The following is a 12,340-nucleotide window of genomic DNA, read 5'->3' on the forward strand; positions in this document are numbered from 1 at the left end:
CTGCAGTGACTTTCAGTATCCTATTGTAGTATTCTTATTTTATTTGTACTGTATGACGTTTATGATCAAACTTTACATCAGAACGATGCGATTCTTTTCAGACCAGTGAACACTGAATTCCCAAATCTATTTGGAAATAAACAGAAACTATCACGAGTGCCAGTGATCAACAATAACAAGGATCCTATTTAGGATCGGTGAGGCCTTAACATTCAACAGTTATGGTTAAGTTCCATTTTGACCTTGTCCCAAATCTCTTACAGCATCTGACCTTCTGCTATAAGAACCCTGATGTTAACCTAACCCTAACCGGTGTCTGATGAGCTGATGGATGTTAAGAAGCGAAGTAGGTTTTAGCAACTGAACCAAAACTTCTGTAAAAACCATTAAGAGGTGCAGGCAAGCTTTTTCAGTGGCTAACACTAGAATCAGGCAGCGTGTCTCTCAGTGAGTAAATGGAGAGTGAAACACAGGACTTCTACTGTTGTTTGTTTTTCCCTTTGGACCTACAGAGATGAAAAGTGGTCTTGGCAGGTTTCTGTGCTCATTGCTGTGGCTGAGCAGCTTCTGTTCCCCCCTGAGGACAAAGCTAATTGAAACCTGGCCCCATTTACCAAAACTGCTGTCAGTCACCCCTGACCGCACGGCCGGGACACAGTAATAAGGTTCCTCTGCCAGAACAAACTCTGCTTTTTTTGTTTTTTTACACATTAATAAAATTGTAGCAAACTTAGCTCCACATAAATAGATGACACAGTGCTGTTAACACCAGCTAATGAGACATTTTCAACACCTGAGGATAAATTAAATATTCAAATATATTCTGCAGAGTGGGTTTCTTGTAGGATGCATGCTGCCCAAAGGAGATTAAGTATGTGCACAAAGAAATAGAAAAGGCCACTGATTCTCAGTCCTGATTTCCAAGCTGTATGTGTCTGTTGGCATTTTTCTTTACCCGTCTAATCAGGAGCTGATGTATGGCTGAGATGCCAGTTTAATTAACAGCCTGGTAGGTGAGAAACCCAAAGATGTAAATGGACTGAGAACAAAAGCTAACGAAGAGCCTGCTCTCTCCACAACAACACAGATAACCCTGTGTCTCAAACCGAATCCCTAAATGTGTCAGAATCATGCACTTTGACACAGCACACTCCTGGTTCCTATGTACGTATGTGAAAATTGCTATGTACTACGGTCACATGACCAACAGGTTATATGACAACTTAGACAGCTGTTTGGCTGCACAAAGATCACAGTCCCATTTTAACGCGTGAGGTTTAATTTGATCCAGCCTCACGTGGCTCAGTTTGTGGCACATTTTTCAGCACCACAGGTTGCTTCTTGGTTCATATTAGTCACCAGTACTGGTTTCCATGTGAGCTGTGTTTCAAACTTCAACAGCAGGCTACATAAAAAAAGAAGTTTGACATAAACCACAGCTATTATCCATCCCTCTGTTCTCTTCCACTTATCCAATTCAGGTTTGTGGGGGAGCTGGAAACTATTCCATCTGCCATAGAGCAAGAATCACCAATCTGCGACAGGACTAACACAGATACAGACGACTATTCATGCCTATGGGGATTTTGCACCAGTTAACCTAACCCCACTAACTGCATGTCTGTGGACTGTGGGAGGAAGCTGGAGCACCCACACACACGCGAGGAGAACAGCTCCACACAGAGAGGCCCTGGGCAGGTGGTGGATTTGAACCTAGGACCTTCTTGCAGTGAGGCAACTGTGCTAACTAACGAGTTATTAATTCTGTTCATTTAAATGTTTTAATTGCTTTGTTTTAAACCAGTAAAATAAAATAAATTGTGCATTTTTTGTTTTTGGCACCTTTAATTCTCAGATACAGGCTTCCCCAGCAGTGAAGACTAACAAGTCGCATATTTTCAGTCTGCTCACACATAGGAGCTGTCGCTGAGCGGCAGACACAGTGTGTGTGTGCACACAGCCAGAAACATTGTTGGTTTTTAATTGCCGTGCACCACACAACAGCTACACTTCAATTAGCAGTTATGGTAAAATAACACCTGTTGCAAACACCCAACGCATTATAGACACAGTAGTCTATGTACAGACTGAATATAGCATTCCAATCTGGAGGTTTTGTGTCCTTGCTAATGAATGTGGGCTTATTGGAAAGCAAAAGCATGCATCAATGATACCAGTGTGTGTGGAAATTTATGGTGTCTGCACAAAAACCAGTGACAGGATTGGGAGACTCATCAGAACACCCCGCTGGGTGGAGCAGTAGTGGTCCACACATTTTTCCGATGGAGCTGGGACGACTACTAACCCCATGTTTCCCTCTTGGTGGTGGTCAGAAGGCCCGGTGGCGCCAGTGTCCGGCAGCCTCGCCTCTGTCAGTGCGCCCCAGGGCAGCTGTGGCTACAATGTAGCTTGCCATTGCCAGTGTGTGAATGTTTGTGTGAATGGGTGAATGACTGAATATAGTGTAAAGCGCTTTGGGGTTCTTAGGGACTGAGAAAAGCGCTATACAAATGCAGGCCATTTTTTAACACTCAGTCCAGGCAGCGACTGCTCAGATGGGTTGATCTGATATCCTCGTGTTGGTGTTGTTCCCAGATCATCATACTAAATGTTGTTCCAGGATCAACATTGCAAGTGACCAATCAGAATGTTGTGACGTCATACCTTTTCAACTTCGGGAAAAACCGGCGTAAAACAAAAAACTGTACTAAAGCTGCGTGAAACCGCCTCTGTCCGCCGATCAATGGACCCTGACCCTGACCCTAACCGTAACCCTTTAATAAACAGTAAGCAGAATTGATATTGTCCTTGCAACATTGGAATTTCATAAATGCACGAATGGGCCTGGCGCGCAAAAGAATAACGTCACAACAATGTGATTGGTCACTTGCAATGTTGAACCTGGAACAACATTCTCATGATGGTCTGGGAACAACACCAACACGACGATATCAGATCATCCGCTCAGATGTGTCATTTGAACTTCTTCCTCTCGCTCTCTTTCATACGTAAGATGGCTTTTAGAGAGACGTTTCTCAAAATGGGTGCCATCATCCACACATTTAAGTGATTATGTGTCTCACCCTGCTATTTGGAGGGAGGCTTTTCACTTCACCTTACAGTGTGACCATTTCAGAAGCTTTTAACACGTTGTCTTCCAAAGTGGTTAGTGGACATGCCTCTCAAACCAGTTGGCTATGGCGTTATTTTTGTGCCACTATTCTGAGCGGACGTAAAAAAAAATTGAGCGCACGTAAAAAAAAAATTGCAGGTGCAAGTGTTGCATTTTGAGGAGAAATTTATTTTGAGCTTACAAAAGCTGAATTTGAGTGAACAAAATTCATTGCTGCGTGCAAAAAACGTATTTCAGTGTTTGCGCTTATCCATATACACACACAATAGCACCCCCTCTCGCTCAGTTTTTTCATTTGCGCTTGCTCGCAATGTGTTGCTTGCGCTCACAACATTCTCTGCTTCGTACGCTCAACTCTCTGTACACCGTTATAAGTGTGCCACAAAACCAACCAATCACAGACTTGGTTTCAAAAATTCTGATTGGCTCTTACGGTCTCCAATCAGCTGGCTAGCTACTGCTTTCCGGAAACACTGTCCGAAATGTAGCTAAATCCAGCTAAAATCTCTTAAACCCCAATTTGCGGATAATATCTTTAATCATTTTATTTTAAAATATATTATTTTTTAAGACTATTGTTGGTGTAGTAGAATGTAGTTGCATCATACAACCATGCCAACTGACTAATTTTTCCAAATTATACTTGAGTAGCTCTCTTTTATGTCGTCGAATACTGAATAGCAGCACGAAAAGAGCATGTCCCGGCCACATGTAAGTAATATAAAATCATTTTGTTAATTATTATTCGCTTGATAACTGACGTTAGCTAATTTGCAAACTATGCAAACTTGAAAAATGATGTACCTCATGTAGTTTGTTTTATGGGTTGTTTATTTTTGTCTGAGATACATCATTTCATTGTACTTGTCCATGTTCCTTGCTGCTTTTAACAGGACATACTGAGACAGCAAATGATGCATAGACTCCTCTCTAAACTGGAAGCTGCTTTAAACCAACAACCACTAAATCTGGATTATTTGGAGTTCTTGACTCGTCATGAGCTTGTTCTGTTTGAATCTTTCTCTCAGCAAATAGGCGGTCTGTCAGAGATTACAGAGGCTCTACAAAACGTTCATCATCTGGTTCAGTGTGAAATTAACATCAGCTCTGTGGCCATTATTGAACTGGAAACAGAAGTTGGTCTGGGACCTGGCCACCCCAAAATCGTACTAGAGAGAGAAAGACTCAAGAATTTGTTGGACATTCAGCTGCCAGTCAGCTGCATTGCTAAATGTCTTGGTGTTTCAAGAAGAACAATCTACAGGAGGATGCAAGAATTTGACTTGTCTGTGAGAGGAACATACAGCACAATGAATGACCAAGAGCTGGACAACATCATATCGGCTATCAAAAATCAGATGCCAAATGCTGGCTATCGAATGGTTCAAGGACATTTGGTTTCTATGGGTCTCCGTGTTCAGTGGTGGAGAATGATGGCCTCCATGCATCGAGTTGATGCTGTAGGGAACTAGGCTGTGTTGTGCGAAGAAGCTACTCGGTGCGAGGCCCTCTCTCCCTGGTCCACATAGACACAAATCACAAGCTAATAAGGTAAAATACCCACTTATATAGCTCTAACACAAGTTGGGCAGAAAGATGCACGTTATACTTTAAATCTGCTTTAATCAACCTTATCTGATAGGTCTTTCAGTGTATTTATAATATTTTAAAAAGCACTTGATAGAGTAATATTAAGTAAAAGGAATACAGGATGTGTAACAAAACCAGCAATATTGTTAATTGTAAATTTTCTTGAGCAATTATTTACACTTTGTATATCGATATTTTCCATGATAACAAGCCTATCAACACATAATATGTTAAGTGCTCCAGAAAACTTAAAAAAAATCATGACAAGAGAACTAAAATATTTAGTCTCATTGAACTTATAAACATATAAAAATGTTGGTATTATTTTCAGCACACCTGACAAGTGTCCAGTTTAAGTCAGTGGCAAGTGTGCATACTGAAAAATGTATTTTCAATGTCTTACATGTTCTGCAAATCAAGCCTTAGTGAGATTGTTTTCCCTCTGAAACAGGTACAATGTTGTGATCTTTGGTGGAGTGGATGGCTACTCAAGGAAGGTAAAAGTGTAACTGTTATGTAGAATATTTGGTAGTTTTGAAATGAGAGCTTTATTAGGTTGTTTTTTTATGAACATCAATTATTCAGCAAGCCAACATAGTGGACGATTTGCAATTATTATTTTTTTAAATTTCTAATCAGTTCTTTACCAAAAAAGGTTAAACTAAAAGGCCATTTTCATTTTTTGATAAGTACTACCAATATTGATGTATAGACTACTCAAGCTTTGAATTATGGTTATGAACATAGAACCGTACAATATTCCTTGAACACTTATTATGAAACTGCATTATTAACTGAAAAACTATACATGATCTGAAACCAGATCTTTAATTTTCCATTTGTTTTTACTGCAGGTCCTGTACTTGGATGCAGCAACTAACAACAGAACAAAAACTGCATTCTCATTTTTCCTGAGATCAGCCCAGCTTCACGGCTTGCCATCAAGGTTTTATGCCCTGATTTAATTTATATGCTAGCAACAAGTATCATTAAAGAAAACTTTAAAAATTCCTTAAAAATGTATTTTTATCATAGGGTTAGGGCAGATCAAGGAGTAGAAAACCTGGACATTGCACATTTCATGTTTGCCACAAGAGGAACAGGGAGAGCGAGTTTCATATCTGGAAAGAGTGTCCACAATCAGAGGTTAGTCTTTTGATGTTTTTTATATTATTATTGACTGCATGGGTAGATTGTTGTAGCAGTTCTGATATTGATTTGAAGCATGAAATACCTGAAATCCAAATTCAAATGTATTTACAGAGTAGAACGACTTTGGTGTGATGTCTGGATTGCAGTCACTAGCAAGCAGAGATGGGTAGTAACGCGTTACTTGTAACGCGTTACTGTAATCTGATTACTTTTTTCAAGTAACGAGTAAAGTAAGGGATTACTATTGCAAAATCAGTAATTAGATTACCGTTACTTTCCCGTAGGAACGCTGCGTTACTGCGTTACTAAAACCGTGATTTTTTTTGCGAGAATGTCTCATGACAGTGACGTAAGCAAGTGCGACGTTGGTGACAGCAGCTGTGTGCAGATCAACAATGGATAATATATCGAGTGCGGGAGAGAGTATGAGCGTGCAGCGTTTAAAGTGTGGAAGTACTGACCTTACTTTGAGTTTGATTCCATAAAAAGTGACAAAAACATTAGCGTCCATCGTGCGTGGGAAGAAAACTTCTTTTTACAGCGAAAAAAACCCCTAAACTTCCGAGCAAGCACCGAGTAGCTACGACGTGATGGGAAACTCACAGAGACACTCGCGCGGATTCTTCAACTGACCGCAGCACACCTGCACCAGGGTAACCCTCCGCCTACCCTGCTCCTGCTTTACAGGTGAAAATAGAGCAAAAGGACCTCTGAGTCTTTGACTTTATTTATTTTCTGCTGTGTTTTACTTGCATCTATTTGAAAGAGTGAGTGAAAACACAAAAAATATTTTATTTTATGTGCTGGAATGTGTAGAAAATAGGTTTAAATGTTAAACTAATTTATTCAAGTCAGAGAATGTTGCATATAATTAAATGTTTTGCTTGATGCATAAAGTTAAAAGATTAAAACTGATAAAACAAGTTAAAAAAAGAGACTTTTCCATTTGATTACATTTTGTATGATGGATTATGTAGAAAAAGTAGAATTGGGCTGAAAGATCTATCATTTTATCACCTCTTCAGGTTGTAAATCGTGTTTTTAAAAAGTAACTAAGTAACTAAGTAACTAAGTAATTAATTACTTTTGAAAATAAGTAATCAGTAAAGTAACGGGATTACTTTTTTGGGGGAGTAATCAGTAATTAGTTACTGATTACTTTTTTCAAGTAACTTGACCAACACTGCTAGCAAGTACCATGATATTCTTCACTCACTCGAGGAGGATGGCCTGCTTGACATTTCAGATGTCATTCATCTTTTTGGTGTCCACTACATCTTTGTCCCTCGACTCCGAGCAGATCTTGTCACCTTTGTTGGAGGATGGAATAATCATCCCCTCAGGACAGAAGGTGGTCTCACTCCTGAACAGCTCTGGTGTATGGGACATCTACAAGAGCTGGACGAGGGCGAGAGACTTGAGGTACCAGCTCATAATCTGATTTTTTATTTTTTTTATTTAAATGTTGAATTTCAAAATTTTAGTTAGCAGTTAACTCTGCTCTTCTGAAATTAACAAATTAAAACACTTGCAGCACATCTGGGAGATGCTTCTGGTGATTTTATACATTCTTGCTTATCAATTACCACTAATCTAAATTACAGTAAGAAGAACATGAAAACAAAGGCATTCTTTTTAAATTGTTGTATTTTAATGGAAAAAACGCTTACACAAAATAACATTCCTCCCAAAAGTACCTATTCTGGAATAATGACCATTATATATGTTTGTGGATTTGAAGGAGCTTCGGGATCCAGGCATTGACTGGGAGAGTGCTGTACTGCAAGAAGAATCTAACAGCACAGTCGTGGTTCCTGAAGTTGAATGCCCACTGGATGAGGAAACCCTGGAGGGGCTTCAGAGAACTATTAATCCCTTGGAACATTCTGAGTCACACGGTCGTGACCTGTACATACAATTCTTGCTACAGGTGTCAAACCAACATGGACGTGAAAGTCAACGTTCTTTTAAGTTCTCAAATACTGGATTTCTTTGCTAAAACATTCAGATTACAAGTAGACAAGCAAACAAAGCACTTGCTTATTATCTATCAACGTAGGACCCTACACAAAGTTTTGAAGTCTTGTCATTTTCATGAAACGGCTACGAACATCTTAACAGCTAATGTTTACAAACATTTTTACTCATTTAGTTTCCAAATTACAAGACAACAATGTGTTAAACTCTGTGGAATCCACCACCATATTTAACTGCTGCACTCATTATGGTTTTAAACACTGTGTAAGTGTCCAGATGCTGCACTGGAAAAGTCACAGTACAAGTGCATGCACTCACAACTGGGTAACAAATGGAGTGATCTCCCAGCCGCTCCTTACATTCATGGTCAAACTTGCATGTTATTTTGAAATGTCTCTTTTCATCAGGAAGGATGGGAACATGGGACTGGCCGGTCATCCACTGGAGCACATGGTGGACAGCAAGAGACTGATTTTTCACCACCTGCACCGCCTGTGTTTCCATCTGTGATGTTTGAAAATGTTTCTGAAGTCTTTTCTAAATAAAAAGCAATCTGGATTACAATGTTTTAAATTAACAACTAAGAATACTTTCTAGTGCCCTGCATGTTAAAGCAAAAATATTTAACAGATGCATACGGTATATATACAATACTATAGGTATATACAGCTAATACTATATAGTACCTGATACTTCAATCTCCTGCAAGAAATCTTGCAAAAAATTTATGATCTTCCTCTCAGTTCTCTCCCTAGATGTCCCTTTTTCACTGAAATGTGGTTGGCAGCTCATCATAATGAAATCAGCGTCTGGCTGTAAATAAGGAAATAAAGTAGATTATATTATAGATATATTGTTCATTCAAAACTAATAAATAAATACAGGATAACTACAGTACAGATAAGTGGACTGTCTTTGGATCAGACTGAAGCTGCTATGTTAATACTTACTTTGAGGATTTTCCCAGGAACAAACAAACTGTGGCAAGCTTCAAGATTTACAGCCATCAGGTTCACAAGACCATACAGTTCCATGCCCTTTCGGAGCTGCTGTAGCATTGGAATCAGTCTTGTTGTAGAGTGTAAGACAATAGCACTTAAAAAAAACAAACAAAAAAAAAAACAAAATGAAAAACTAGTTGGGGATGGGGGGGGTTAATGATCTCTCTGATTTTTTCTCCCTTACCGGATCATGCTTTCCTTACTATCCATCTTTATCTGGTTTGTGTATCCACAGCTGACAATTTCATCAGCCCACATCATCAGAGACTGTATGTCTGCTGCATCTTCAACCTGGAAATGTATAATGTGAAAGAGGAAATACAGAAGGTTAAAAGTGTTTAAAAACACCATACTCATAATATATCATGTGCCAGAGCTAAACCAGGTGCTCACTTTGCGGATGAGCAGGGAAGATTCCACATCTGCAACATCCTCCTTAGACAGACAGCTGAAATCAACCTCTCCTGAGCAGAGGAAATTGTAGCACCATTCTTTGAAAAAGGCAGGAGATGGGCCTCCTTGGGCGAGGCTGACTGCAATTATTTCACCAACAGTTCTGTGTAGACAAATGATTATAATTCATTTTCAGGTAACATTTACAAAAATATCGGATGCGTATTAAATGTAATACACAAAGCTCGTATGTAACCAACCTGAAGTTTTCATTATCAAGATCGGTCAGAGAATACTTGGGGTTTTTGCCCTTGTTCTCAAGTCCTTCAAAGAATCTGCTTTCAATACCTGAAATCATGTCTTTCATACAAAAAATATCCGCATTTTTAAGTTATCCATTATTTATTGACACTAGGACAAAACAGGTAATAGGCAACTCACCACTCAAAAACTCTTTCCTAAGTGCTCCTGTATCCACGCCTGCCTCTCCAATGAAAACCACCCTAAGAACACTGGTGGGAGATGCAGCTTTTTTTCTCTGCCACTGGAGAATGCCTCTGTCTGGAAGGTCTTCTCTGTCCACACACAACTTAAATTCTGTTGTGGTGTCGACTTGTTGTTCAAGGCAACGCAATACATCTTCCATGCTTAACAAAAACAGGGTAGAAAACATCCTAAGCTCTCAAAGAAAAATAATCATCTTTAGATTAAAAGAGGCTACCACATTAAACGTGATTAGAAATTATTGCAGCATGTTCTGTGCAACAACCTTTAACAATAATTTAAAGTAGTGTGATCATAAAATGTTTTATATGAAATTAAACCCCAGGTATTGTGTAAACGATCTTACACATAATTTTAACAAATGGTTCTGCAGAATAGTGTGTATATGAACTATAATAGAGCAAAAAGTACCTGTCTGTTGTGCATACTGAAGTTTGAGCTGGTGTCCCTGTAGTTTGGTCATTTTCTTCAGGCACCATGCATTGAAAGCTGATGACAAAACAAAGTTTAAAAAAATAAAAATAAAAATACATATGTTTGCGTGGACCGTTACTGATTAACATTTTTTCATAAACGGCTGAAAAAAGATTACCTATCCCCACACAGACTCGCATGGACTGTGATCTCATCTTCAGGAAAATCCTTAGTGCATATTGGACAAATAACCTACAATTCCAAAAATGGGTACATGTTAGGCATAGTGGGAAAAAGATCATTACCGATACAAAATTCATTGTAGTTACTATGGTTTTTAGTAATGTGCTAGGTTTACCTTGCATTTGCTTTTCACAATGCATAACTCCGATTCCTGCTGAATCAAAAAACAGTAATTGTGATACTATATTATTTAATCAAAATTGCTCATTTTGATTTCATCAAAATTGTCTCACCTCATCATCAGTCTCATCAGGAGAGAATTTTCCTTTGCACGTATTGATGTGTACTGCAAGCATCTGCAGAGGCATAACTTCATTACACTGGTAACATATCTTCTTTGGCATCTTTGAAAAGTGCTGTGAGTCGGGAGGTAGAGGAGATGTGTCTAATGTTTCCTGAAGAGGTACTATGTAAAAAGTGGATTTGCCACCTCCTGACACAGCTTTCAGTGTTTTGACAGAATATCCTTCTGTTTCAGGTGGAATTACAGTGAGCTTTCGTCGACCACTGCCACCTTTATTGACAGAAAAATAGCATAAACAATCAAGCAGCAAAAGTATCAACTACATAATCATAATGCAGTATGAGCACGCAAGAATGCCAAAAAAATACATAAAAACTGAATTAACAACAAACCTGTTGCCTTATGTAAGAGCCATCCTCCACAAAGATATTCCATTTTTGGAAAGGTTTCTTCCAGAAGTCTAGAAATCTTAGTTAAAAACACCGTTAAGCAGAATGGAACACTAAATGGACTGTGGCATATGATTCAGACTAAATGCGTCTGCCAATGACTGATTTTAATACTGACTACACAAACTTACCTCTGCATGGTCACCATCTTCTGGAAGAGACACTGTTTGTCTCCCCATGCCAGCTTGTAGGAGTTCAAGCTCCTCAGCTGGCAAAGGTGTGTAGGATGTGTTTTTTGACAGCAAATAAAAACTGAGGCCTGTGGTCTTACTGCCTGCCTTAACAAGCTGCTTAGTAGATGTTAAACATCTCTTTTTACCACGGCTCAAGTGTGATTTGAAATATCCTGGAAATGATCTGTGGGATGAAAATGCATGAGTTTAAAAAATGCAGTGTTGCATAACATAAGGGTTATTGTTTAATAAAGGTATTAAATATGACATCAGTCCTTAATATCACATTTTAATTTAAAAATCAATGTTGATAAATCCACAAACCAAATAACTTTAACAGAAAAGATTGCAAAAAGTTAAAATAAAAAAAACACACAAAAAAAGCAAAAACCTTGTCATCTCTTGCTGGATAGTCAGATTTCTAGGCTCCGGCTGCCCACTCTCTGTTGGCCTCCCTGAAGGATTTGTGGATATGTTGTTAAGCAGCAAAGACACCAGATTTCTTACTGCTGACTCAACTGCACCATTACCCTAAAAAACATGATTAGGATACACTGCCTCAGTAAGACAACTACGCTGGTAATTACCCATAAGGCTAGCTTAAACTCTACAGCTGCATCTGTAACTACAATTTCACAGCATATTAAACAGAAAGGACAGCAAATTACTAAATTCACACAAAAAAAATTAAACTCACCTGATACTGTGGTGTAGTATTATTGGAGCCATTGTTTGATTCTGCCATCTCTTCTTTAGCTGCAGAGTAAATCAAAAATCCCTCTATCTGCAAGAAGCGAGGCTGAGTGGACAGTGTTTCCGGTGTCCGGAAAGCAGTAGCTAGCGAGCTGATTGGAGACCGTAAGAGCCAATCAGAATTTTTGAAACCAAGTCTGTGATTGGTTGGTTTTGTGGCACACTTATAACGGTGTACAGAGAGTTGAGCGTACGAAGCAGAGAATGTTGTGAGCGCAAGCAACACATTGCGAGCAAGCGCAAATGAAAAAACTGAGCGAGAGGGGGTGCTATTGTGTGTGTATATGGATAAGCGCAAACACTGAAATACGTTT

General features: G+C 39.0%; 1 protein-coding gene and 1 pseudogene across 2 annotated transcripts; one reads left to right on the forward strand and one right to left on the reverse strand.

The window, feature by feature from the left end:
• The first annotated feature begins 685 nt into the window (after positions 1-685).
• LOC146679178 (uncharacterized) lies at positions 686-7,812 on the forward strand (annotated as a pseudogene). The gene is made up of 8 exons (XR_014911998.1): positions 686-3,844; positions 4,027-4,684; positions 5,175-5,220; positions 5,578-5,669; positions 5,759-5,869; positions 5,987-6,562; positions 7,176-7,297; positions 7,617-7,812. The product of XR_014911998.1 is annotated as an uncharacterized LOC146679178 (transcript).
• A 542-nt stretch (positions 7,813-8,354) lies between these two features.
• On the reverse strand, positions 8,355-12,095 carry LOC146679179 (uncharacterized). The gene is made up of 14 exons (XM_085408728.1): positions 11,971-12,095; positions 11,665-11,804; positions 11,232-11,457; positions 11,044-11,119; positions 10,641-10,921; positions 10,523-10,561; positions 10,343-10,416; positions 10,162-10,239; positions 9,688-9,893; positions 9,507-9,606; positions 9,247-9,409; positions 9,038-9,144; positions 8,803-8,947; positions 8,355-8,665 (listed from the first exon to the last, which is right to left on the reverse strand). The coding sequence occupies exons 1-14, from the start codon at positions 12,016-12,018 to the stop codon at positions 8,528-8,530; spliced, it is 1,821 nt and encodes a 606-aa protein (XP_085264854.1). The 5' UTR covers positions 12,019-12,095; the 3' UTR covers positions 8,355-8,527.
• Positions 12,096-12,340: the final 245 nt, after the last annotated feature.

The sequence above is a fragment of the Rhamphochromis longiceps genome, linkage group LG1, assembly GCF_057381845.1.
Source record: "Rhamphochromis longiceps isolate RC_006_pf linkage group LG1, R_longiceps_female_GT1.1, whole genome shotgun sequence".
In the NCBI taxonomy this organism is placed as follows: Eukaryota; Metazoa; Chordata; class Actinopteri; order Cichliformes; family Cichlidae; genus Rhamphochromis; species Rhamphochromis longiceps.